The sequence below is a fragment of the Podarcis pityusensis genome (assembly GCF_964106645.2).
Source record: "Podarcis pityusensis genome assembly, chromosome: 12".
Lineage (NCBI taxonomy): Eukaryota > Metazoa > Chordata > Lepidosauria > Squamata > Lacertidae > Podarcis > Podarcis pityusensis.
The window spans coordinates 6,983,360-7,010,646 of record NC_138037.1 but is presented as its reverse complement, the minus strand read 5'-3'; the positions used below and the strand labels follow the sequence as shown (position 1 = coordinate 7,010,646).

Sequence of the window (27,287 nt, the reverse complement as noted above, 5' to 3'; positions counted from 1 at the left end):
TTGACCATAGGAACGCATTAATTGAATTTCAATGCATTCCTATGGGATTTCGTGCTTCGCAAGACGAAAAATTCGCTAGACGAAAAAACTCGCAGAACGAATTAATTTCGTCTTGCGAGGCACCACTGTATATTACCTACTATTTAATGGTTTGTGACAATATGCAACCTTCCCGCAGAGCCAGAAGCTGGCCATAGATGAGAGGCGCTCCCAAAGAACAGCGAGGTCTGAGCATGGCACACTCACAACACAACGGCTCTTTACAGAAATAACTTGGCAGCCCTTGTGTTTGAGTCTTATAGAAAATATCTTTTTTAATTTAAATGGGGAAAGGAGTTCATTACACAGGTGAGCTGGTACGTGGCTACAGGAGATCTTCGTGGCAGCGTACAGGCGCTCAGGGCTGAGGGGTCAGGCACTTTGGCCTAGCGCGTCAAAAAGCTGCGGCGGCCATTTTGTGGGCTGGCCTCTCTCCTTCTCCTTTACTCTGTCTTGTCCTTGTCTCCTTTCTCCTCCTGGAGAGCCAGGAAACGTTCTCTCTCCTTGATCAGCTGCACACCGCAGTAAGTGATGAACCAGATGGATAATGTGCTGAGGGGGAAACCTGAGGAGGAGAGCGAAGGAGAAGAGATCAACATGGCCACAGGGCAGACATTTCGTAGCTGGCCAAATAGTGTCTGTTGAGGAATCGGAATGTTATGAGAGAATGAGCATATCTGGGCCACAGTTTTAGACTGGTTTAGCAGTCATTCCTTCTCTGTACATGCTCACATGCACCCTCTACCCTTGGCCCAAAAGACATGCTCAGAGTTCAAGGACAAATTCCAGATAGGCAAAAACAGTGAGAGGTGTGGCTGGGGGGAAGTCCTGAGGGACAGACAGAGAGGATTTGAGGGGGCCCATTTGGACCCTGAGCCTGAGGTTCCCCACCCCTCTACTTCTATTAGCCCCACCTTTCTCACACTTGGGCCCCCAGATGTTGTTGGACTACAAATCCCATCATCCCTTGCTACCGGGACCAGTGGTCAGGGATGATGGGAGTTGTAGTCCAACAACATCTGGGGGCCCAAGGCTGAGGAAGGCTGTGTTAGCCTGAGGTCTCTCATACTTTTAACCCAGTTCTGAGGCAGAGTTTTATGGGAGGATGGAAGGGCCTAGGACGCCCCCCACAGGGACCAGGGACAGAAGAAGTAATGTGTGCTACTGAAGATAAGTAAGGAGGTCAAGAGGCCGAAGAGTCTCAGAAACAGCAGGTGTTCACTTCCAAATATCGATCCGCGTCTCTAGTGGGTTTGTCATGTAAGCTGGCTAACGGGTGCAGCCATGGTAAAGATGGTTTTCAGCCCATCGAAAGGGGTTGCTGGAGGAACGTTACCTGTTTGGAGAATTCTCGTGGCAACGAGAATGGAGAATTCGAGGCTATTGAGGGCAAGGATGTTGTACAGGACGATAGCCCAGAAGTTGGCTGCCCCAAAGAAGCCTCTAATCCGCCGAGACATTGCCTCCGACATTCTGGCCTGCCCGGGAGAAGAGACTTGTGTGAGAGTTTCTCATGGGCATAAGTTTAAGGGTTAACACATCCATAACAAGTATATCCACTTATAAACGTCATCTCCAACTCCTCGAAGGATTCCATCAACAGTGTCTCCAAAAACTGTTACACATCACTTGGGAAGACAGGCGAACTAATGCCAGTGTACTGGAAGAAGCAAAGATCACCAGTGTTGAAGCAATGATTCTTCAACATCAACTTCGTTGGACTGGTCATGTTGTTCAGATGACTGATGATCGTCTTCCAAAGCAACTACTCTATTCCCAACTTAAAAATGGAAAGCGTAATGCTGGTGGTCAACAAAAAAAGTTTAAAGACTCTCTCAAGGCAAATCTAAAAAAATGTAGTATACACACTGACAACTGGAAAACACTGGTCTGCGAGCGCTCCAGTTGGAGAACAGCCTTTACCAAAGGTGTTATGAGCTTCAAAGACACTTGAACTCAGAACGCAAGGGAGAAACGTGCTAAGAGGAAGGCACGCTTGGCAAATCCACACCATGATCAACTGCCACCCGGAAACCAATGTCCCCACTGTGGAAGGACGTGTGGATCCAAAATTGGCCTCCACAGTCACTTACGGACTCACTATTAAAACTGTTTATGGAAGACAATCTTACTCGGCTACGAGTGATCGCCAAAGAAGAAAAAGATGACAAGTGTATGCCGTAACGCCAGTAAAAGATCCTTAACCTCTCTGCAATGTGTCTACGAATATATGCTAGTGTTGGCTGCACACATGCAACACAATAACATCTGGAGGTATCTGCACCCTCAGCCCAGCGGGTCTTAAGAGTCTAGCAATGCATTAAGGACCAACACTTATACCTCTATGGCGGCAAACGGCTTCAGCTGAAAGAACTGCTGCACCCACAGCTCAAAATTGAGGCCAAAGCAGTTGCAGATGGACCAGATGTAAACTATTTCGCAAGGACCAAGCCAGAGGGTGGTCACAAGAAAGGTGGCGATGGTGGCTACCAGCTCCTTCAAGATGTTGTCGTGATTGCCCCCGATATAATCGTAGACGTACCTAGGAATCAAAGCACACACACACACACACACACACACACACACACACACAGTGAGAAGGTTGGCTCAAGGTTTCATGTCCCCAAGATGGAATAAGCGTCTTTTCTGCTGCTCCAGAGGGTAGAACCTGAAGTTGACAATTCTATGATTTGATAAGGACCTGAAGGACCAGGTGCGCAGCCTGGGAGTCATTCTGGACTCACAGCTGTCCATGGAGGCGCAGGTCAATTCTGTGTCCAGGGCAGCTGTTTACCAGCTCCATCTGGTATGCAGGCTGAGACCCTACCTGCCCGCTGACTGTCTCGCCAGAGTGGTGCATGCTCTGGTTATCTCTCGCTTGGACTACTGCAATGCGCTCTACGTGGGGCTACCTTTGAAGGTGACCCGGAAACTACAACTAATCCAGAATGTGGCAGCTAGACTGGTGACTGGGAGCGGCCACCGAGACCATATAACACCGGTCTTGAAAGACCTACACTGGCTCCCAGTACGTCTCCGAGCACAATTCAAAGTGTTGGTGCTGACCTTTAAAGCCCTAAATGGCCTCAGTCCAGTATACCTGAAGTAACCCCCATTGTTCAGCCCGGACACTGAGGTCCAGTGCTGAGGGCCTTCTGGCGGTTCCCTCACTGCGAGAAGCCAAGTTACAGGGAACCAGGCAGAGGGCCTTCTCGGTAGTGGCACCCGCCCTGTGGAACGCCCTCCCACCAGATGTCAAAGAGAAGAACTACTACCAGACTTTTAGAAGACATCTGAAGGCAGCCCTGTTTAGGGAAGCTTTTAATGTTTAATAGGTTATTGTATTTTAGTGTTCTGTTGGAAGCCGCCCAGAGTGGTTGGGAAACCCAGCCAGATGGGCGGGGTATAAATAATAAATTATTATTATTATTATTATTATTAGGTAGAAATGGCAGGCACTAGATGAATATTCCCTTATTTCTCCACCACCAACTGTGAATAGTTTGTTATGAGAGCAGGAAATCTCCCAGGGACCCCAAGAAACATTAAGTGCCATCGCAGGAAAGGAAACTTACTTGCATAGCCAGTCGTTAATCCCTCTGTCAAAGTGCCTGCGAGACAAATGCAAAAGTTAGATTAAAAAACAGAAGCTTTTGCTTTATTTGTTGCCCCTGATTCCACATCTATTCCCTCCAAGGCACATGGCTACTGCAAAGTGCTCTAAACCCATGGGTGAAGTAACACCAGATTTTATTTTATTTACCAATTTATAATTCAAGTTTTCATTTAAAAAAAATCCAGGCGCCACACAGCATGCAAGAATAATATCTGCAAAAGGCCTCTGTAAAAACATTGTTGAAAACCTCAATAAATACTGATTGGTTAAGAAAGAGAAACTTCGTGTTTCAAAGGCCTGTCTAAACAATATATACGGCAAGGAATCTTTCATGGTTCTCAAGTGTGCCTTTAAATGCAGCCTCTTCCACAGTTCAAGGTGCCTTTCAAAGCCAGTCAGAAGAATATAAAAATACCAAAGGCAATGAAAAGCCCACAATACCATAGAAGCAAACAGTGGATTTAGAGTTATTGGGGAAATGAGATATTTATTTTCAAGAGGCAAGCCTTGAACTGTCCCTCTTAGAAACAAGGTTTGTGTGTGTTCATGCAAGGGGTTCGATAGTCTATTTATTTTTCCGATGGCTGTTCAATGGCTTTGTTTTATTGACTGTTGCTGCTGCATTTTCATTGACTAATTTTTTTTTGGGTGGGGGCTGGAAATAGTTTTACATTTTCCATAGTGTTTGGATTCCGCTTGAAAGCAAAGAGCACAAGCTCAGTCGGTAGAGAATGAGATTTTTATTCTCGGCGTTATTCTTAAGGTCCATGAATAACCATAGTTTAGAGGTCCCGGGCCCTAAGGAAGTCAGACTATCCTCCACCAGGGCCAGGGCCTTTTCAGTGATGGCTCCGACCTGGTGGAATGCTCTGTCCCAGGAGACTAGGGCCCTTCAGGATTTAACCTCCTTCTGCCAGGCCTGTAAGACAGAGCTATTCCGCCTGGCCTTTAATTTGAATTCAGCCTGATCATTTATTTCCCTTCCCTTCCCTCCCCCTCCCCTTTTATGAAGATTACCCGCTCTGAGACCCCACAGCTAATTCTCCCCTGGCCTCCTCACTGGCCCAAGTAGGACCAATTCAGCCAGCTAGCCCTGGTGACTATTTCATGCTTATTGGATGGATTTTCCCCAAATCGATTTTTGAAGTTTTTTGAATTTTATTGTTATTCGTGCTTATACTGTATTTTATGCTGCTTCTATGTAGTACAGTCATACCTCGGGATAAATACGCTTCGGGATGAATATTTTCGGGTTGCGCTCCATGGCGACCCGGAAGTAACGGAGCGTGTTACTTCTGGGTTTCGCCACTCGCACATGCGCAGACGCTCAAAATGACGTCACGTGCATGCGTGGAAGCGCCGAAACATGACCTGCGCACGCGAAGATGCGCGGACACGGGTTACAGTCACTTCGGGATGTGAACGGGGCTCCGGAATGGATCCCGTTCACATCCACAGGTACCACTGTATTACAATTAAGTGTTTTGACGAGCTTTCGAACTGCTAGGTTGGCAGGAGCAGGGACCTAGCAACGGGAGCTCACCCCATTGCGGGGATTTGAACCGCCGACCTTCTGATCAGCAAGTCCTAGGCTATGTGGTTTAACCCACAGCGCCACCCACGTCCATTTGTGTGGGACATAGTTAACTCTTTATTAGCAAAAACAGATTCTGTGCAGGAGTAGTCAGGCCTAATGAGCACAGCAACTAATCTCTGGCAGGTCTTGCCTCCACGAAGCAGTTCCTAAGGCTGAAAGTCTCCCCCCGCCTTTCCACAGCTGCCCAGGACAATCTCCCAAGCAATTGGAGACTGTGAAGATATCGGTGAGTATACTCACGTTTCTGCAAAGACGTAGAGCATGGTGATGCATTTGGGCGGCTGAGGGGGGTCCAGGTGATCCAGCCTGGCGATGGTGTTGATGACCCCAAACATCACTGCGGCTTTTACCCAGTCGTAGACCAGATTGGAGTAAGCCAGGCCAGCTGCGGGACAGAAGAGGAAGGAGAGGGGCAGCAGGTTGACGTACAGGGAAGCAAGGGCACAGGACTATGTGCAGCATTTTGGGGAACTGGTCTGGATGCAGAAGGTCCCACGTTCGGTCCTCAGCATCTCCAGGTAAGACAGAGGAAGACTCCCTATATGAAAACTGCCCATCAGTGTAGACAGGTCTGAGCTATATGGGTCAATGTTCTGACTCAGTATAAGGCAACTTTCCATGTACCTATGGATGGACAAAGTCGTCTGTGTTTCATGTCTTTCCAATGTTAAATCCAGTTCTCCACATCTGCTCAGAAATTTAAGATATTTTGTTGTTGTTGTTTTAAAAAAATCGTCCTGAAAATCCACCCACAATTTAATGCAAATTTCTCCTAAAGTACGGATCTTTGTGGGACATGGGTGGCGCTGTGGGTTAAACCACTCAGCCTAGAGCTTGCTGATTAGAAGGTTGGTGGTTCGAATCCCCGCGATGGGGTGAGCTCCCGTTGCTCGGTCCCTGCTCCTGCCCACCTAGCAGTTCAAAAGCACGTCAAAGTGCAAGTAGATAAATAGGTACTGCTCTGGCGGGAAGGTAAACAGCATTTCCGTGCGCTGCTCTGGTTCGCCAGAAGCGGCTTAGTCATGCTGGCCGCATGACCCTGAAACTGTACGTCGGCTCCCTCGGCCAATAAAGTGCGATAAGCGCTGCGACCCCGGAGTCGGCCACGACTGGACCTAATGGTCAGGGGCCCCTTTACCTTTACACATCTTTGTATGCAATTTTGACTAGTATACAAACTTTTTTTTGCATGCTAATGTATGCATTTTTGCACATGTTATCTGGCGTGAGGACTGCAATGCAAAATTCGGAGAAGTGAAAATTTCAAAGGAGAATTTTGCTTTGTTTCGCTGATTGGTTTGAGAAGTGGGAATTGGTGTCTCATGAAAACGCAGGCCACTCCCAACATCTTTTCCCCATCCCTGCATTCTACTGGAATGTCTCCCGTGAAAGTAATCTTAAGAGCACGTGGGAATGATCTATGTGGAAATCACGCTGGAAAGAAAATAAGAAAGGGGCTTCCTTTATTCCCTGAACACAGAACGGAGGACTCACTCACCCAACGCCCAATCTGAGAGGTGGTTGACAAACTTCATGTCCGAAGGAAGGGTCAGGATATAGAAGAAGTGGAAAAAGACATCCACTGCCATGATGGCCACAAGATGGACGAAAGCATGGACACAGATGTGCCACATCTCATAGTCTTTGCGTCGCAACTCACTGATGTGCACCTGTGGTCAGGGAAAATGGGGGAGATGGAAGGACGTGTGCTTTGTTCATGGACCCAGAGAGAACATCACGTAGCATGAGTGACTGTCTCGGGGAGTATAATAATAATAATGATTTTTTATTTATACTCCGCCCTTCCTGGTTCAGAAAACCGGGCTCAGGGCGGCTAACAACAAATTTAAAACACTTAATTGATACAACAAAAAACAGCATAAAATACAGCATAAAACGTGAATTACAATAAACTCAGAATTCAAAAACCAATTTAGGGGGAAAATCCATCCAATAAACATTTGATGATCACCAGGGCTAGCTGGCTAAGTTAGTCCTGTTTGGGCCAGTGAGGAGACCAGGGGAGAATTAGCTGTGGGATCTTCATAAAAAGGGGAGGGGGAGGGAAGGAAGGGGAACAAAAGATCAGGCTAAGTTCAAATTGAAAGCTAGGCAGAATAGCTCTGTCTTACAGGCCCTGTGGAAGGAAGTTAAATCCTGCAGGGCCTGGTCTCATGGGACAGAGCATTCCACCAGGTCGGAGCCATCACTGAGAAGGCCCTGGCCCTGGTGGAGGATAATCTGACTTCCTTAGGGCCCAGGACCTCTAAACTATGGTTATTCATGGACCTTAAGGTCCTTTGTGGGGCATACCAGGAGACGCGGTCCCGTAAATACGAGGGCCCTAAGCCACAAAGGGTTGCCCAACAGCCCCCCGTCCAAGAAAGGAATAGCATGCCTTAAACTTAGGAAAGGAGTAGCAAAGAGCATGACAGTGAATCCAGCCCACCTGGTCGTAGAACCTGTCAAAGGTCATGACAGGTCCGAAGAAAAAGAAGGGGAGGTAGAAATTGTATTTCAGGAGGGCGAAGATGGAGTAATTGCTTTCCTTCCTCTCGCAGTTCTCCAGGGCAAAACTCATGGCACGCATGATGCTGAAGCCGGTTCCTCCATAAAAGAGAACATCTTGAAGATCAAAATTTCCTGTTACAAACCCATTCTGGACAAAAGAGAATAGTTACCACATATACCAAGGAAACGAGGTTGCTTCAGAGTCTCGTCTGGTGCATAGAAACCTCTCGGTTCGCCCTGTGAACTAGATCTTTCAGGCAGCTCTGATCTGAACATATTTTTGAACAAGCTATATTATAATATGGGACGCGGGTGGTGCTGTGGGTTAAACCACAGAACCTAGGGCTTGCCGATCAGAAGGTCAGCGGTTCAAATCCCCGTGACGGGGTGAGCTCCCATTGCTCGGTCCCTGCTCCTGCCCACCTAGCAGTTCAAAAGCATGTCAAAGTGCAAGTAGATAAACAGGTACTGCTCTGGCGGGAAGGTAAACAGCGTTTCTGTGCGCTGCTCTGGTTCGCCAGAAGTGGCTTAGTCATGCTGGCCACATGACCCGGAAGCTGTACGCCGGCTTCCTCAGCCAATAAAACGAGATGAGCGCCGCAACCCCAGAGTTGGTCACGACTGGACCTAATGGTCAGGGGTCCCTTTACCTTTACCTTTTATATTATAATATATCCCTTATTAACACCACCCCATTGGCGGGTTGGGCAGACGAGAATAAGTGTGGGTCCAACAGTCAAGAAGGCCATTTTTGTCCAAGCTGTAGAGGGAAGTGAGGGGCAGATGGGGCTTGTCAACCTGGGAAGGGAGCCCATCTAGGAGAAGGAAAACTCTGATCCTGAACCTCTTGTGATTATACTCATTTGCAAGAAAGGCTTCAGGAGTAAACCCCAAAGAAAAATTGATACCCGCAGCCTTGCAGGACATCTTCGGGAGAAGAAAAGCCCAAGGAGGAAAGCCTACACAAATCTGGAGTGAAGTCCCTAAGACGGTTGGATGGTGCCTTGTATGCTCCTTCCAGCAACTCCAGTAGCCAAACTGGGAGTTGCTCTGCTTCTTTGCTCTGCTTTTCTTTGGGCTATATCAGCAAAGCTGAGAGAGGGGTCTGGTCACCTGCACCCCAGGGAGGTCACGTTGGTGCTACTAACGCAACAAAAACAACGCAGGAGGCAGCAGCTGCGAGATACTGGTCTCTGCAGCCACAGCTGGTGCTGTGATTCTCCAGGGATGTGGCTTCACCCCTGTAGGCACACTCCGCCGTCTCTTGAGACAGGCAGATGCCAATGAGAGGTCCGGAGGGTGGCAACACAAGGGCCTTCTCTGCAGTGGCTCCCTTTCTGTGGAATGTTCTCCCCAAAGAAATTGGCCTGGCACTTCATTATACACCTTTAGGCACCAGGCAAAAACGTTGCTTCTTAACCAGGCCTTTGGCTGACCTGATCAGCATCCCATACCCTTTTAAAATGTGGCTGTTTTGTGGGGCGGTGTAATTATTGGGTTATTGCTTTTTATTTTATATGCCGTGATCCTTTTATGTGAACTGCCCTAAGACCTCCGAGTATAGGGCAGTATATAAATTCTTTTTTAAAAATAGTTTTTATTAAGAATTTCAACATAACAAATTATCAAAACATATTGTCTCCTTTTCATCCCCGCCCCCAATTTTCCCCCTTCCCTCCCCCCTGAGATTTCCCTCAGCTCCTCTCTCTGATTTTTCAACACATATTATTCTCTGCATATTATCAAATTGTCGAGATCCTTAAATCATCTGTGTATTAAGTTAACAATCAATAAATTTGTGCATGTTTCTTCAAAACCTGCCAAGGAGTCCAATTCGTTGTTTTTTTAAAAGTAATTTGTAAAAAGCTCCCGTTCTTCTTTAAAGTCACAGTTGTCCTTATCTCGAAGGCAATACAGTGGTACCTCGGGTTAAGTTCCGGAGGTCCGTTCCAGAGGTCCTGAAACTGTTCTTAACCTGAAGCACTACTTTAGCTAATGGGGCCTCCTGCTGCTGCCGCGCCGCTGGAGCAAGATTTCTGTTCTTATCCTGAAGCAAAGTTCTTAACCTGAAGCACTATTTCTGGGTTAGTGGAGTCTGTAACCTGAAGCGTATGTAACCTGAAGCGTATGTAATGTGTGGTACCACTGTATATAAAGTCAATAAACAACAACAACAACAAAAAATTGCCCCTAAATGCCAGCCCCAGGGGGTAGGCTAGGCTGAAAGATAATAATAACTTGCTTAGTCTCCCCCAGTGAGTTCCATGGCCAAGTGAGGGACTTGGACCCTGCCTTGGATCTGGCCCTCTTGAGCCCCCTAACCCAGAGATAGCCAATGTGCTTCCATCCAGAATGTGCTTCCATCCAGAGACTGTTGGGTTCCAACTCCCCTTGAGCCCCAGCCAGCATGACCAATGGTCAGGGAGCCCAAGAACATTTGGAGGCCACTACATTGACCATGTCTGGTCTGGTCCTGAGGACTCGGCCAGCCAAGTCCCTCTTTGGCAGGTGAGGTAGCTGCACACCGACATACCTGCCAGCTGCTGAAGGGCTCCACCTTGAAGGAAGCCAAGCTGCAAAGGCCTGCGATGAAACACAGCCACTTCTGCTTAACGAGCGAGATGGTGTAGATGACCAAGCAGTGGGACAGGACAATCATCAGGTAAGTGCTGCCCAATGTTCCCAGCACGGCCAGCAGCCCGTACGCCATGTAAACCACAGACCTGTGCTGTGAGAGAACGAAATAACCTTTTGTCTACTTTTGTCACAGGCCTTTGTGGTCCGTTCTCTTCTGTTCATGGTCTGTGGTGCTAGAATACCTTCCTTCGCAGATGTCCGTTTAAGCTGCACCTTCAGATCTCATCTCACGTTCTTGGCTGTGTGGAAGCCTCCCTTCCCATGGGGAGTTTCCCTTTCTCCCCAAAAACAGATTTCCAAGGGGGGGAAACCACACATTTCTGGAGATGGAGGAGAAATTTGGCTTGGTCTGCACTGGAATGCATTCTGACCTTGTTTTCACTCCCCCAAAACAACTGTCCTTCAAAAGTTGCACTCCTTCAAGTTCTCCAACCAAAAATGTACACAAAATGAAGTGTACATATTAGTGAAAATAGTGTGCAAACACACACACACACACACACACACACACACACACACACTCGCATCTCCACCCCCATCGATCAGCCCAGACACTGAGGTCCAGCTCTGAGGGCCTTCTGGCGGTTCCCTCATTGTGAGAAGTGAGGTTGCAGGGAACCAGGCAGAGGGCCTTCTCAGTGGTGGCACCTGCCCTGTGGAACACCCTCCCATCAGATGTCAAGGAAATAAACAACTATCTGACTTTTAGAAGACATCTGAAGGCAGCCCTGTTTAGGGAAGTTTTTAATGTTTGATGTTTTATCATGTTTTTAATATTCTGTTGGGAGCCAGCCAGATGGGCGGGGAAGAAATAATAAATTATTATTATTCCAAGTGCTCCAGATACCAGGTTGCACACCTAGGATTCTGGGATAAAGAAGCACGGCTTTTTCATTTGTCCTGGTTCCCCTGAACCTCTGCTTCAGGGGTCTGGAAACTTTGCCTCCTCCCAGATAATGTTTGGCTGCAGCTCCCATCTGCCCCAGCCAACATGGGGATGCTGGGAGCAACATCTAGGAAGCCAGAGGTTCTGCACATCTGCTCTGATTTCTGCAACATCTTTTCTTGTGGAGAGTTCTGGAGAACCTGGGAAGCCTGCCACACTTTGGGGACATTGGTGTATTAACTTATGGTCTCTGTGTGTGGTTTGGGAGCTGCACGGTTCAGGGGAAAAACAACGTTGTCCAGGGTTGTAAAGACTGCGGAGAGAATAACTGGGTGCACTCTTCCCACCTTGGATCAAATCTATGCTTCCAGGTGCCATAAGAAAGCTGCATAGATAGCGCAGGATAGTGCGCACCCCAGAAACCATCGCTTTCAGCTTCTGCCTTCTGGAAGAAGGTACAGGGTTATAAAGACTAGGACTAGCCGCCTGAGAAACAGTTTCTATCCAAATGTGATTTTGGTTTTAAACGCAGTGTAAGGTAGTCTCTATGGCAGTATATTGTATTTAATTATGGGGTATCAGAGTTTTTAGGGGGCTAACCAGGCTGGGATAGCTGGGATAGCAGGCTTGTTGGTTTCTGAATGTCTGATGTAGATTTTCAATTTTGTTGTTCTGTATGGGACAATGACAATAAAGATTATCGTATCGTATCGTTTAGGTCCCTCCACTGCCCAGCCATGAACATTTGTGGTTTATAGTTTTTTGCATGGATCAGAATGGCTACATTTTGCATGCCTTGAAGTATTACAGGAGAATCTGTACACAGCAATGATGCATTATGTTAAAGTCGGGGCTTCCAGTGCAATCTCAACCAACTCTACTCAGAAATAAACCCCAATGAATTCACGGGGGCTTTCTCCCTGGTAAGTTGAGTTAGGACTGCAGCCTTATCCCCTGGGATCTTGACTCCCTCAAGGCTTCCTATTCCCCACCCACCTCAAATTGCTCACTATATGACTAGTTTCTAGGTGTATTCAGTGCAATGATCCTCAAGTCCATTTCTGTGCCTGATTACATTGCTTGTTTAATTGCTGCTAAAGTAAATTTATTTTGGCTGCTCGAAATTAATTCACTAGATAGCTCTGGTGTATGTGTGCCTATTTAACTATCATAGGAGAGTTTAAGTTGACCAGTTTTGATCAATATGTTCAACACATTTAGACAGGCTTGAGTCAACATTATTATATTTACATGAATATATTTATATGTTGTTTCTACAGAACCCACCATTGATTCTAAGCCATGCCTTTCCCCCCAGTTCTTATTTCCATCCCCATCATTTCCAGCTTTCTTTTAATTTCCACTGGTGTGTCTTCATATAATTTTTGTTGACCTTGGTCACGATCCAGCCACAGATGAAACACTTTTCAGACGTAAGCATTTGATCCAATTGCTTGTGACAAAAACCTGCCAGCAGGTGGCGCTGTAAGCCTTACTTAACGTTAAAGGGCCAGAGTACTGTACTTGCTTACTTGAGGAGTCGTCATGGAGCAGATCTTGGCGAAGAGAACATGCCCAGAGAGGGCAAAGATGATGAAGTTTCTGAAGGAAGTGAACCACATTGCCCATTCAAAGTCAGCTGCATCCTGCAAGGACAGAGAACTGAAGCAGTAAGATCACAGAAGCTCAGATTTTCTGCTTTCACAAGCCCTGCCTCACAAACAATCAATACGGCAGCCGGTCCTGTTTGCCAGAGAAAAAGTTGACCCAACTTTCTGGATGATTCCAGATAGGTGTTTATTTTGGGATCGGTGCAGGTTATTCACACAAGTTTTTCTGGGCATTCACACGGCATCACAAGCATCAAAATTTGATCCTCTAACCCACCCGTCCTGTCCATTTTCTCTCGATTTACCCTTCCCCTGTCTAGAAGAAGCAACCATGTCCCTGGTTGCTGTACAGTTGCATGGAAATATTGCAAGCAAGGGTTCCAATGGCAGGCAAAACTAAGTGCATTGCATAGGCTTAATAGGGCCAGCCCAGTCATTAGGCAGAGTGGGGTCGCTGCCTCAGGCAGGTCTGGCGGCAGCAGTGAACCACCACTTGTGTTTTTAATATTCTGTTGGGAGCCACACAGAGTGGCTGGGGAAAACCAGCCAGGTGGGTGGGGTATAAATAACTTCTTCTTCTTCTTCTTCTTCTTCTTCTTCTTCTTCTTCTTCTTCTTCTTCTTCGATAAGGGCCCCAGGTGTGTGGAAAAACCTCCCACCAGTACATGATAGGGCTTGCCGTTTAGAAGGCCGGCGGTTCAAATCCCTGCGACGGGGTGAGCTCCCATTGCTCGGTCCCTGCTCCTGCCAACCTAGCAGTTCGAAAGCACGTCAAAGTGCAAGTAGATAAATAGGTACCGCTCCAGCGGGAAGGAAACGGCGTTTCCGTGCGCTGCTCTGGTTTGCCAGAAGCGACTTAGTCATGCTCGCCACATGACCCGGAAGCTGTACGCCGGCTCCCTTGGCCAGTAAAGCGAGATGAGTGCCGCAACCCCAGAGTCGCCCGCGACTGGACCTAATGGTCAGGGGTCCCTTTACCTTTTACCTGCATATTTATCAATACCAGTATCATAGATGCCAAGCGTGTGGGGCTCTGTGCGCTCCAGCCCCCACAACATTCCCCATGAAGGGGCCACGCACGCCACAGGGGCAAGTGCGCCTGATGTCAGCACACCCAAAGGCAGAGAATATCCTTCCACCAAGCGTGCCCCTGAGGGAGCTCGCTGTGCCCGGCCCGGCTGGGCACGCTGCCCAACTGAGGAGATGAGTGGCAATGACTTTCTTTCCTCTCTCCACCTCCCGGGTCAGACCTGACATAGGAGTGGAGCTGAGGCTGGGATGAGGGAGCTGGTTGCTCCGTCGTGGGGGCAGCCCAGTGCCTCTCCTCCGCTCTGTCCACCCCCGGATCAGATTTGACCCAAGAGTAGAACTCCAGTTGTGTGCTGGAACCAGACTCCAATGAGCGAGCCCCTGTGGGGGCGCCCAGTCAAACTCCCTCCCAAAAATGCACCCTGGCCACAGCAGGCATGCTGACATCAGATGCGTGCATACACATGAACCCGGGCACCCACTGTCCTGGGTCCAAGCCAGCAGGCCTGACCAGTATTCACTGCCCTCCATGCTGGGTTTATGGATGTTTTTCAGTGACAGGCGGTGATGCTGCTTTTGAACAAGAGCGAACATCTGTAGTAGCTGTGGCCCCATAGATCATGGGAAGTTATTGACTTCATAGATGCCCTGGCCCATAGATCTATGATTTCATAGATCTGTAGTCGTGGCAGGACTATAGAGCTAGATTCATGAGGCAGGATCCTTCACCCAATCATATTTTGTACACCCACCCAGATGACTTACCCATATGTCTCCCAGTCTTCATCTCTGCCTACACAATTCACACATACTCCACCCACATCCCTCATTTGTGCACATTCACTGAACAGCCCCTCCGACAGCTCTGGAGGCAAATTTTGGCAAATTTTAAGCAGGTGTGAATATTCATTGTTGCCCGGCCCGGCCCAGCCCCCTTCTAAGCAGCGACTGGCCAAAGATTGCCCCGAAAATTGTACCGCTCACCATTTTCCTGCCAAAGTAATGCCATCCTGGTTTAATGTTCTCCCGGAAAGCTTTTCGGTTCATGCTTTCTGAAAGAGAAAATGTGTTACTTGTTGGGGAAAGCACCGGGTTGCAACGAGGAAACACCTTGGCCCGGCCAATCTAGTGCCCTCCAGGCATTCTGAACTACAACTCTGTTATGTACTGAGTTGAATAGGATCAAATTGCAGCAGTCTGATTGGTCCTAGAACAATAGGATCCAGAATGCAGCAGTCTGATTGGTCCTAGAACAATAGGATCCAGAATGCAGTAGTCTGATTGGTCCACAGGAGCCACCCAATCCAACTCCAGGTGGAAGTGAAGCCGCAACCTGATTGGCCTACAGGAGAATCCCAGAATTAGCCAATTGTGTGGCGCCCATTGTGTAAATAATGTATATAAAGCAGACATTTAGGGGGAAATTGCATTCCTCACTACTATGAGCTGAATAAAGAGCATGAAATCCACACTCGAGTCCGAGTATATTTCATGTACTGAGCTGAATCCTAGAAAAATGGGATCCAAAATGCAGCAGTCTGATTGGTCCGCAGGAGCCACCCAATCCAGCTCCAGGTGGAAGTGAATCAGCGACCTGATTGGCCTGCAGGAGCAGCCCAGAATTAGCCAATCATGCAGGGACCATTGTGTAAATAATGTATATATAGCCAGACGTTTTGGGGGAAGTTTCATTCATTGCTACTACGAGCTGAATAAAGAGCATGAAATTCACACTCGACTCTGAGTATATTTCAAATTCCCACTGCGTCAATCATCTGGCATCCTCCTGACCAGAGTTATTGCACCATGCCAGGATGGAGGGGAAGGAAAAGGCAAGGCAGTGGCAAGGTTGGTGCAAACACCTTGGCAGGACCACTAGATTGGCTCTGCTGGCGTGTGTGCACCAAGCCCATCTCTCCACTGCACCCTTCTCTTTCCCCATGTTGGTACGCTACAGCAACTCAGCCAGATGGTATACTGCGGTGACTCGCCACACTGTCCGCTGCCCTTATTTGATCACCGGGGAAAAGAGTCCTGTCCACAATCTGTTACTGTCATTTTGTAGTACACAACTACATGCTCTGGGTAGCTTCTGGTACCTGCCACAGACAAAGGATGGAGCCAGGGGTAAGTCAGGGGGTGAACTGCACAGGTACGAAAGTGGCACACCGCCATGTTGCTACAGCAACACACCATCAACTCCAACTCAACTTGGCACAACAGAGGTGACGGGGTGGCGGGGAATGAGCCACACACAGATGCCTGCACCCTTGTGTGCAACATCTGTGCAACGGCGCACTGGGGCTGAGCTTAGGAACCCGCCACCCTACTGCGCATGCCCTGGCGACTCCAGGGAGCCTAGGCAGGTGCCAGAATGCTGACCTTTACTCCAAGCGTTATGGAGCAACTTCAAAACTTCTGGCCAAATGCTTGGCTTTGGCTCAACAGGCTCTGTCCTTCCGTTTTACCCTCTTAATCCCCCTTCCCAAATGCAGCCAAACTTTAAGTTGGCGTGACAGCGCTGCCTTCCCAGCCTCCCTGTATCATTGCACCACTGTCTGTGTTAAATCCCAAGGCTCATGTAGCTCTTTAAGGAGCACAGGGTGCTAATACCACAGTGTAACTACTGTATTTTCCGCTCTATAGGACGCACCGGATGATAAGACGATAAGACGCACCTAGTTTGGGGGGGAGGAAACAAGAAGAAAAAAATTCTGAACCCCAGAAGCCAGAACAGCAAGAGCACTGCCCTGCGGAGGCTTTGCACAGCTAACCCCAAGCTGTGCAGCGCTCCGTCTCCCTGTTCTGGCTTTGGGCTTAGCTGCGCAGCCTGCATTCACTCCATAAGACGCACACACATTTTCCTTTACTTTTTAGAAGGGAAAAAGTGTGTCCTATAGAGCAAAAAATACGGTATACAATGAAAACTATTGTTATTGTTGTTATTGTTGTTAAAAAGCAAGGGGCTATATTTTCCCTTGCTGTGGGCAGGCTTAAGGCTTATCCAGACTGATGGGGTGGGGCTGAGGGTCCCCCCCCCCGCTACATGTCATTGATGCAATGAGTGTCATTAACAACAACAACAACAACAACAACAACAACAACAATAATAATTTATTATTTATACCACACCCATCTGGCTGGGTTTCCCCAGCCATTCTGTGTGGCTTTCAACAGAATATTAAAATACAATAATCTATTAAACATTAAAAGCTTCCCTAAACAGGGCTGCCTTCAGATGTCTTCTAAAAGTCTGGTAGTTGTTTTTCCTCTTTGACATCTGGTGGGAGGGCGTTCCACAGGGCGGGTGCCACTACCGAGAAGGCCCTCTGCTGGTTCCCTGTAACTTGGCTTCTTGCAGGGAGGGAACCGCCAGAAGGCCCTCGGAACTGGACCTCCGTGTCCGGGCAGAACGATGGGGGTGGAGACGCTCCTTCAGGTATACTGGGCCGAGGCCGTTTAGGCTCTAAAGGTCAGCACCAACACTTTGAATTGTGCTCGGAAACGTACTGGGAGCCAATGCAGATCTCTCAGGACCAGAGTTATATGGTCCCGGCGGCCACTCCCAGTCTAGCTCCCACATTCTGGATTAGTTGCAGTTTCCGAGTCACCTTCAAAGGTAGCCCCACATAGAGCGCATTGCAGTAGTCCAAGCGAGAGATCCATCTCAGTGGTGGACTTGACCAGATCGTCCACACACCGTTCGGCTTTATTTGCGGTTCTGCAATGCTTCCCTGGTGCTACTGTGTTCTTTCTGCCTGGAGGGGCACTTATTCTTTAGCACAAGAAAAGTACGAACCCACCCCCACCCTGAAAAAAAAAGAAAAAGCTTGTGGCACAAAATTATACAGGATTTCAGTGGGAAGTCAAAGGGCATGAGCTGATGGGGAACAAAGCTGTCCCCTAAACCTTTGCAGGGGCAGGCAGAATTGAAAGTGTGTTTGCATATATCTGCCTCAATACCCTTATAAGAGCCTAAGATGAGCTGGATCAGGCCAATGGCACATCTAGTTCGGCATCCTGGCTACATTTGAGCCTTTTGGGAGGCTCATTTCTTGGAATTTGCCTTCTTTCACTGGATTGAAACTTGAATATTATTGTGTTACCAGAGCTCTGAATCTTTTCCATTTTCGTTTCTGTTTATTCACGTTATTTCATTTGTAGTGGTACCTCTGGTTAAGAACTTAATTCATTCTGTTCTTAACCTGAAACTGTTCTTAACCTGAGATACCACTTTAGCTAATTGGGCCTCCCGCTGCCACCGTGCAATTTCTGTTCTCATCCTGAGGTAAAGTTCTTAATCCGAGGTACTACTTCAGGGTTAGCGGAGTCTGTAACCCGAAGCATTTGTAACCCGAGGTACCACTGTATATATCCCACCTTTTTTTCAAGGAGCTTAAGGCAGCATACAGAGTTCTCTATCCCATTTTATCCTTTCAGCAACCCTTTGACATAAGTTAGGCTGAGAGTAAGTATATCTCCAGCTAGCTTCATGGCTGAGTGGGAATTCGAACCCGGGTCTCCCAGGCCCTGGTCCACCACTCTAACTGCTGCACCACACTGGCTCTCAATATGTTTTGTTTATATGTTTATTTATAAAATCATCTCTCTGCCTGGTTCTCAGGAGTCCATCCAGGCCACGCCCCTCCCTGAGCCACACCCACACCCTGCCTTGCACCCTTGTTGACTGTTTTTGCCCAGCTATAATGCACCCTTGTCCTCTGATAGAACTTCAAGCCTGCCTGGATGGACAATAGAGAGGGAGGTGGAAGCAAATTAGCATTTGTTGCTCCACCCACTTTGGTTTATGGCCCCGCCCACCCTGGCATGTGGCTCCAAGAAGCTTGCCCAGGAGGTAATGTGGCCCTCAGCTGAAGAAGAAAAAGAGGCTCTCCGCCCTTGTTTTATAGGACAAGTGGGAAAAGGGAGGTGTCCTCTCCTCTGGCCCAACTGACTCAAAGTCCCATTCTCTTGGCCTTGACTGGACGGAAAGAGTTACCTCTGGAGCTTTCGAAGATCTCCTGCCCGCTGTAAACGATGGCACCTGCCACGACCAGAGCGTACAGCCCCAGCTCGTAAGTGGGCAACTGCGCTTTAATGCCCATATTGGAGAATCGCTGCTGCCACAGAAGCCAACTCCAAGAGGATCCAGATCTGGAGAGGGAAGGAAGCAGAGCGAGATACCTTCACATTTCACGGAGTTGGTTGTGGGCTTCAAGGCATCGCAGGAGTTATTCTGGCCGCAGAGCTGTCTTCATTCATACATGCACAGGGTGAATATTCCTAGCACAAGATTCAGCTGTCCCTAGTCTAATGGTTATTGGTGGCACTATGGGTTAAACCACAGAGCCTAGGGCTTGCCGATCGGAAGGTCGGTGGTTCGAATCCCCACGACGGGGTGAGCTCCCATTGCTTGGTCCCAGCTCCTGCCAACCTAGCAGTTCAAAAGCACGTCAGAGTGCAAGTAGAGAAATAGGTACCACTCCAGCGGGAAGGTAAACGGTGTTTCCGTGCGCTGCTCTGGTTCGCCAGAAGCTGCTTAGTCATGCTGGCCACATGACCCGGAAGCTGTACGCTGGCTCCCTTGGCCAATAAAACGAGATGAGTGCCGCAACCCCAGAGTCGTCCACGACTGAACCTAATGGTCAGAGGTCCCTTTACCTTTACTTTGCTACAGCCACCCCTTGGCCAGTTCCTGCACCCTTAACAGAAGCTTTTTCGGCCGTGGCCCCAACCTGGTGGAACACTCTGTCACAAGAGACTAGGGCTCTGCGGGATTTGACATCTTTCCACAGGGCCTGCAAGACAGAGCTGTTCCACTGCCATCTATGCACACCCAGCTCTGGCTGAAATATCCTACCCACAACTTTATCTGGCCTCAAACTCGCTGCTATCAGCTGCCCACAGTAGCCCCGGCTGCTGTTATCTTCTCATGGGTCACATTCCCACAGAGTTAATAACTTAATGGAAGGCCACACCCAGCCCCAGACCCCATGCAGACAGGCAACTTCCCAAAGCATGACCAAGCAGATGTTCTTGAGATGTCCTACAAACTTCATGCACCCAAGGGAGCCAGCCCTGTTGGGTTCTGCTCGTTCTTTGGACTGAACAGCACAGTCAGCGCAGAAAGGAATAGAAAGGAATAACATGGGAGTGACTCCAGAGCAGAACTGGCCCTGGACTGCAAAAAGCAATGATATTGGTGATCAGGGCTGGTCCGCCCATGAGACAGACTGAGGCAGCTGCCACCCCTGCTGATGAATGCAGCTCAGAATGGGAATCACTGCCTTCTTGAGCCCGTAGTTATTTTTTAGGATATTTAAAAATAAACAAATTATAAGTTGTGTTCCCCATGTTTCTCAGTTTGATCCTTTTACATAGTTTTGTATGCTGGGTGCAATTTTATGCATGGCGATTTGCTTTTTTAAAATTGATTATAGGTGGGCGATTCTTTATGTCAATCGATAAGTGTAAACTGTTTAATTATTATTTGCCGTCCTTTAATTTTACTGTTTACTATTATACTCTAATGGGTTATTGTATATTGCTTTATTTGATATGTTGTTTATTTTAAAGTTATTGTGATTTTTTTTATATACAGTGGTACCTTGGTTTAAGAACAGCCCTGTTTACAAACTACTCGGTATACGAACTCTGCAAAACCGGAAGTAGTGTTCTGGTTAGCGAAATTTACCTCGGTCTATGAACGGAATCCGAACGGGGGAAGGGCACTGGTGGCAGGAAGCCTCATTAGGGAAAGTGCACCTCAGTTTAAGAACAGCTTTGGTTTAATAACGGACTTCTGGAACGGATTAAGTTCGTAAACTGAGGTACCACTGTATATTGAATCAGATTGTTACTATTAATGTTTGATTTTTATGATGTTTATATGTATTGGAAACCGCCCAGAGTGTCTGGGGCAACCCAGCCAGATGGGCAGGGTATAAATATATTATATAGTAGTAGTAGTATTTGCACACTAAGCAGCTGCCTTCTAGTACAGTGACATCTGTTAGAATTCCTCCTCCATGATTGCAGTCATGGGATTGTTGTCTATCACATGACGGTGTATGTTTTGACTCCACAGAGTGGGAAGTGACGAAGACAGGATGTTTGTGTTACTGTGTTCCGTGAAGTGGGACTATTCTCCTTTGTTCTTTTTCTCTTTGCTGTCTGATGCTAGAGAGAGAAGGAGCCATGCTGTGGTGTTCCGTGTGTGTTTATATGTCAATAAAGTAGATTAGCCAAAATGCTGACTTGCTGAGGTCTGTCATGCAAGCTGCGAAGACTCTGCAGATCCCTAAGTGTGCCGATGTCTGTTGGCATCGGTCACTGTGATGTTCGGGTGGAAGAAAGCTTTTGAAGCTCCCGAACAATCAACCAGGAGGGAGAGAACATGCCAGTCGGGCATGTGTCTCTGCCAGGGTCCTACTCGAGTGTAGGGAGAAGCTCTTCTGCCAGCTGAGGGAGCTCTTTGTAATGTACGATTGCATCATATGTGCATTTAACTTGCATTATTTCAACCATACACGGCTGAAGGCCGTCTGGTTTAAATTGTGTGTGTGAAATGCAAAGAAAGCAGAGATCTTAAATGTTCTTCATGTGCCAGGCTCATTTGAGGTTATTCAGCATGTAAAGAGCTGTTAAGTTCTCCACCTTGCTGGGGTCCTGCTCAGTGTGCCGCCTCTCATGTGAGCCCCCCCAGAACCTGCTCTCTATGCGCCGGGTAGCTGGAGCAAGGAAGAGGTTTTAAGCTCTCCAACTTGCTTGCTGGGCAAGGTGAGCTTGCCTCTAGGAACACGGGGTGAGGTTTTCTCCCTTCCACACATCACCTGCAAGGACAGTTCCAAGGGATCGGGAATCCGCAATTTTCGCGCACACACAGAACCCTTGGATCCAAACCACCCACGTAAGATTCACTTGTACTGTCTGTCCATGGGGAAATGTGTCAATCTGTCTTTTGCCCCAGGCAGCAAAATGTCTTAGGCTAGCCCTGGGGTAGGGGAGGAGAGAATCCCATAATAATCAGTGCTGGATTTACGTATAAGCTAAACAAAGCTAAAGCTTAGGGCCCCACTCTCTTGGGCCTCCTACCAAAAAAAAATTAAAGGAAAAAATACTGGATGTACATTTCCAAAATATAAGATAAAAAACAAATAAAATAAAACCTACATACAGCAACTGTGTTTTGTGTTGTGTAGGCTCCTATGATGGAAGTCATGGGCCCCGCCTGCTAGCCTGCTCCCTAAATTATCACTGGTTTAGATACCTATTAGGTCCATAAATTACCACATAGCATATATTCAACACACAAAACAGTGCCAATTTGTTGTTGACAAAGGACAGCTGGACATATAAAGGGCCCCATTACCTTCAGTAGCTTAGGGCCTCATCAAACCTAAACCCAGTCCTAATAGTAATAATAATAATAACAATAATAATAATAATAATAATAATAATAACCCAGATCCTATAGTTTTTAACACCAGCCTGGCACTCTGAAATCTACATGCTATTGATTTCAGTGGGATACAACAAGGGATGGGGAACCCACAGCCCTCCAGATGTTCCTGAACTTCAATTTGCATCAGCCCAAGCCGGCAGGACCAGTGGTTTGACTTTGGAATGGTGGGAGTTAAAGTTTGGTAACACCTGGAGCCCCACAAGTCCTCCATCCCTGGGACACAGCCAGCCATGCACTCTGTTCTTTGACTGAACGCAATGCTGCTACTTAAGGGTGCTTTAGCTTCTGGCTGGATCGGGGCCATAATTTTTTTTAGCAGGCCCATGCAGCCACGTACACAACTTTTTGTCATGCCTTCACGGATATGGTATATTGTAGTGTGCAGAGGATGCAGCTCGAATAATAATAATAATAATAATAATAATAATAATAATAATTTATTTATACCCCGCCCATCTGGCTGGGCCTCCCCAGCCACTCTGGGCAGCTCCCAATCGAGTGTTAAAAACAATACAGCATTAAATATTAAAAGCTTCCCTAAACAGGGCTGCCTTCAGATGTCTTTTAAAGATAGGATAGCTGCTTATTTCCTTCACATCTGAAGGGAGGGCGTTCCACAGGGCGGGCGCCACTAGCGAGAAGGCCCTCTGTCTGGTAACCTCACTTTTCACAATGAAGAAGGCCCTCGGCGCTGGACCTCAGTGTCTGGGCTGAACGATGGGGGTGGAGATACTCCTTCAGGTATACTGGGCCAGGGCTGTTTAGGGCTTTAAAGGTCAACACCAACACTTTGAATTGTGCTGGGAAACGTACTGGGAGCCAATGCAGATCTCTCAGGACTGGTGTTATGTGGTCTCGGCAGCCGCTCCCAGTCACCAGTCTAGCTGCCGCATTCTGGATTAATTGCAGTTTCCGGGTCACCTTCAAAGGTAGCCCCACGTAGAACGCATTGCAGTAGTCCAAGCGGGAGATAACCAGAGCACGCACCACTCTGGCAAGACAGTCTGTGGGCAGGTAGGGTCTCAGCCTGCATGCCACATGGAGCTGATAAACAGCTGCCCTGGACACAGAATTGACCTGTGCCTCCATGGACAGCTGTGAGTCCAGAATGACTCCCAGGTTGTGCACCTGGTCAAGGGCAGTTACCCCATTCAGGACCAGGGAGTCCCCCACCCCCGCCCACCCCCTGTCCCCCCAAAACAGTACTTCTGTCTTGTCAGGATTCAACCTCAATCTGTTAACAGGAAGCTCACAATGGTTAGAGCTATGGGTTGTTGAAGCTCCTAGTCTTTACGGTTAATTTTTGCTTCTGCATAGGGGTTACCATCAGGGAATATCTTTGAAGCAAGAAAGGTCCCTGCTTAGCAGAACTACAGCCTCCAAGTGTCCCTATTTTCCAGGGGCAGTCTGGGATTTACAGAAGCCGTCCTGGTTTCTGATTTGATCCTGGAATGTCCCGCATTTCCTTAGGACGTCCCTATTTTCGCCAGATAAATTTTGGAGGGTATGGAATTATGTGGCCCCTGAGCTGAGGAGATAAGTAACTATACAACCCTTTAGAAGACATCTGAAGGCAGCCCTGTATAGGGTTAGGGTTTTGTAATGTTTAATGCTTTATTATGTTTTTATATATGTTGGAAGCCGCCCAGAGTGGCTGGGGCAACCCTATCAGATATGTGGAGTAACAGTAGTAGTAGTAAAGGTAAAGGGACCTCTGACCATTAGGTCCAGTTATAGTAGTAGTAGTAGTAGTAATAATAGTAATAATATTACAGTGGACGCTCGGGTTGCGAATGTGATCCGTGTGGAATGCACATTCGCAACCCGCAGTGTTTGCACCCCGTGCCTGCGCACGCGCGGGTTGCGATTCAGCACTTCTGCACATGTGCAAAGTGCAATTTAGCACTTCTGCGCATGCGCGGCCACCGAAACCCGGAAGTAACCCATTCCGGTACTTCCGGGTTTTGGCAGTCCGCAACCTGAAAAAACGCAACCTGAAGCGTCTGTAACCTGAGGTATGACTGTACTGAAAATGAGGTACCTAATTTCATCAAAGGAAAACTGGAGGGTGTGGAACAAGTTAGAAGGTGCCCTCAATGCAGCAGAGCTGACTTGTCACAATTTTAAAGTAAAAAAATTCCGTCCAAAGAGGGCTAACCCCCCCACTGCCTGCACAGACACATATACGGCCCCAGTAAGGCCAGAGGTCAGAATGACCTAATTGCACCCCTGCCTTTGCCTCAATTAAAAAAAACCAACCCACTGTTCTCTGGTCCTGGAAGAAACGATCAGGTGTGTTAATTCTACTGGCTCTATCCTGCATAGATTACGCCGAATGTTTTTTTAAAGGGAAGCTGCATTATTGATCACGGTGGCGAGGGAGGGAGACAGTTAATGGAGGCTGGGTCTTAAATAGCATAAGGCAGGCAATGGCACTGTAGCTGGGGTGAGGCGGGGTGGAGAGGGAAATCATCCGCAAAGCAGCCGTCCTGTCCAATTTTAGCTTAGTAATTGCTCTATCTGCAGCCGGCGGCGCAATGTGATAGCAGAGGCGATCGTTTTCCTGGGGCAGCCTCTGACAGGCGCTCGGAGATGCACCGAGTGTGGAAGTTTTAAGGCCCTTTCGGATGAGCTTTCTTTGCCTGACTCTTTTGTTGTTGTTGTTGTTGCTCCAGTGCACACACCTGCATGTGACGTCCCAAGGACCTCTCACCGTTGCGATGCCAGTATATCGATATCGAAGTTTCTGCACCGTGGACGAATGCCATAGCCAGAAGCAGTTCCCTCCGACTTGCCCTCCGCACACCTCTCTCCTTCCAGCTGAGCGCTTAACCCGAGGTACCACTGTAATGCCATTTAACCCTTCGCTAGCCGGCAGCTGTGCCACTAGCGAATCCCACGCAGAAGCGGCGGCGGCTGCAGGGGACAACCGGCTGGCGACTTAAACCACGCGCCAGATTTTGCCCTACCCAACCCCCCTTGGCAGCATGCAGATTCCCCTCTCACTGACCTTGAGAAACAAGCTGGCCGAGTTCAGCACCACCACCGGCCTGGAGAATAAAGGGGAGGTCTAGGATAAGAGGAGGCAGAGGAGGAGGCTGGGGTAACCTCTGTTTGAAAGTCCCAAGTTTAGATAGACATGAATGAAGGAGAGAGAGAAAAAGTCCTTCTGTAAAAAGCACCTGGTCCAGTGGTTTTTGTTTGTGTGTTTCTTTTAAAGGAGTGATCGGCCGGTGGGTATTCCCCCCCTCCTTGGCAGGTCCCTGATGTCAGTTTAGCAAAGAGTGGAAGGTGGCCGGCTGCAGATATTTTTATTTTGGAGGACCACTGCAGAGAGAGGGGCTGGCCCAGGAGCTGCCTGTCAAAAGGACTGCTGAAGACAGCCCAAAACAGCAGCAGGAGCAGGAGCGGGAGCAGCCAAAGTTAATTCAGGACAATGTGAGAGAGGAGGACAGAGGAGCAAGGCGAAGCCAGCAGCCCCAAGGTGCACAGATACCGGCTCACTCACAGCACTGCTACCTGGCTGCTGCTGCAAGTCCCGGGCCAGCAGGATTGAGTTGCTTCCCTGGGGTGCGCTTTGCTGCTGCCCGTAAGTGTCGGAGGCAGTAAATCAGGGCCACTCGACACCATCCCTGAATATGCAGCTAGGAAAATGCAGGAGGGAGCTTGTCTCCAGCGTGACTGTCATTATTTTGCAGGAGGGGCTCAGGCGCATATGCCAGAACCTTAGCCATGCGCAGCTGAATTGGATGAAAGGGCTTTGCTGCGCTAGCGCAACGAAGCCACTTTACAATAAACCCTGGGGCTTTTTGTGGTTCAGAAATGCACCGAAGCAGGATGCACTGCAGGGTGAATGGTTCAGTGTCTCCCCATTAATTAACCAGAAGAATTTATGTTATTTCATTCATTAAAATCCCACCTCCTCTCCCCCCCCTGTCTGGGGCTCAAGGCGGCTTACGCAGATTAATAATAATAATAATAAATTTTATTTATACCCCGGCCCTCCCCGGCCAGACCTGGGCTCAGGGCAGCTAACACCAGTAAAATGACAGTAAAAACGTAATGGGGGGACAATTTAAAATACAGGTTAAAATGCAATTTAAAATGCAGCCTCATTTTAAAAGTAGCCCATGGATCAAAACCATAAGGGGAGGGAAACATAAGGGTCAGACTGAGTCCACACCAAAGGCCAGGCGGAACGGCTCCATCTTGCAGGCCCTGCGGAAAGATGTCAAGTCCCGCAGGGCCCTAGGCTCTTGTGACAGAGCGTTCCACCAAGTCGGAGCCAGTACTGAAAAGGCCCTGGCCCTAGTTGAGACCAATCTAACCACCTTGTGACTTGGGACCTCCAAAATGTTGTCATTTGTGGACCTTAAGATCCTCCACGGGGCATACCAGGAGAGGCGGTCCCGTAGGTATATGGGTCCTAGGCCGCACGTGAAATAAGCTAGTGAAACAAGCTGAGAAGCATAGAGAAGACCATCATTAAAATGTCATTAAACACTGATAGAATTGAAATAGTATAAGAAGATCCGTACGAAACGCAGACAATAAGAATAACGACATGACAGCACCAGCCCTTTCCTAAAAAAGGAAAACGTCAGTTTCCAAAGGCCTGTTGGCAAAGAAAGGTCTTCACCTGCTGGCAGAAGGACAGAAAGGAGGGAGCCAGCCTAGCTTCTCTAGCAGGGAGTTCCAAAGTCTGGGAGCAGCCACCACTGAGAAGGCCCCGTCTTGCATCCCCACCAAGCGTGGCTGTGAGAGTGGTGGAACTGAAAGAAAGGTCTCCCCCAGAGATCTCAGAGCATGGGCATGTTTGTATGAGGAAATAGGAACTTTCAGATAGTCTCCTAACAACTCTCAGCACCCTTTATAAAACTACACTTCCCATGATTCCT

General features: G+C 48.1%; 1 protein-coding gene across 4 annotated transcripts; it reads right to left on the bottom strand.

Annotated features, from left to right (window-relative positions):
• Positions 1-294: 294 nt before the first annotated feature.
• HHATL (hedgehog acyltransferase like) lies at positions 295-25,699 on the bottom strand. Of its 4 annotated transcripts, XM_080974174.1 has the most exons (13): positions 25,572-25,693; positions 25,400-25,459; positions 18,925-19,079; positions 14,910-14,977; positions 12,819-12,932; positions 10,297-10,491; positions 7,702-7,911; positions 6,751-6,922; positions 5,493-5,637; positions 3,615-3,650; positions 2,380-2,581; positions 1,376-1,517; positions 295-604 (listed from the first exon to the last, which is right to left on the bottom strand). In XM_080974174.1, the coding sequence occupies exons 3-13, from the start codon at positions 19,028-19,030 to the stop codon at positions 483-485; spliced, it is 1,512 nt and encodes a 503-aa protein (XP_080830300.1). In that variant the 5' UTR covers positions 19,031-19,079; positions 25,400-25,459; positions 25,572-25,693; the 3' UTR covers positions 295-482. The 4 variants fall into 4 exon arrangements, with proteins under 4 accessions (XP_080830300.1, XP_080830299.1, XP_080830301.1 ...); XM_080974173.1 differs by having other exon boundaries at positions 25,400-25,698; XM_080974175.1 differs by lacking the exons at positions 25,400-25,459; positions 25,572-25,693 and adding an exon at positions 19,661-19,747.
• Positions 25,700-27,287: the final 1,588 nt, after the last annotated feature.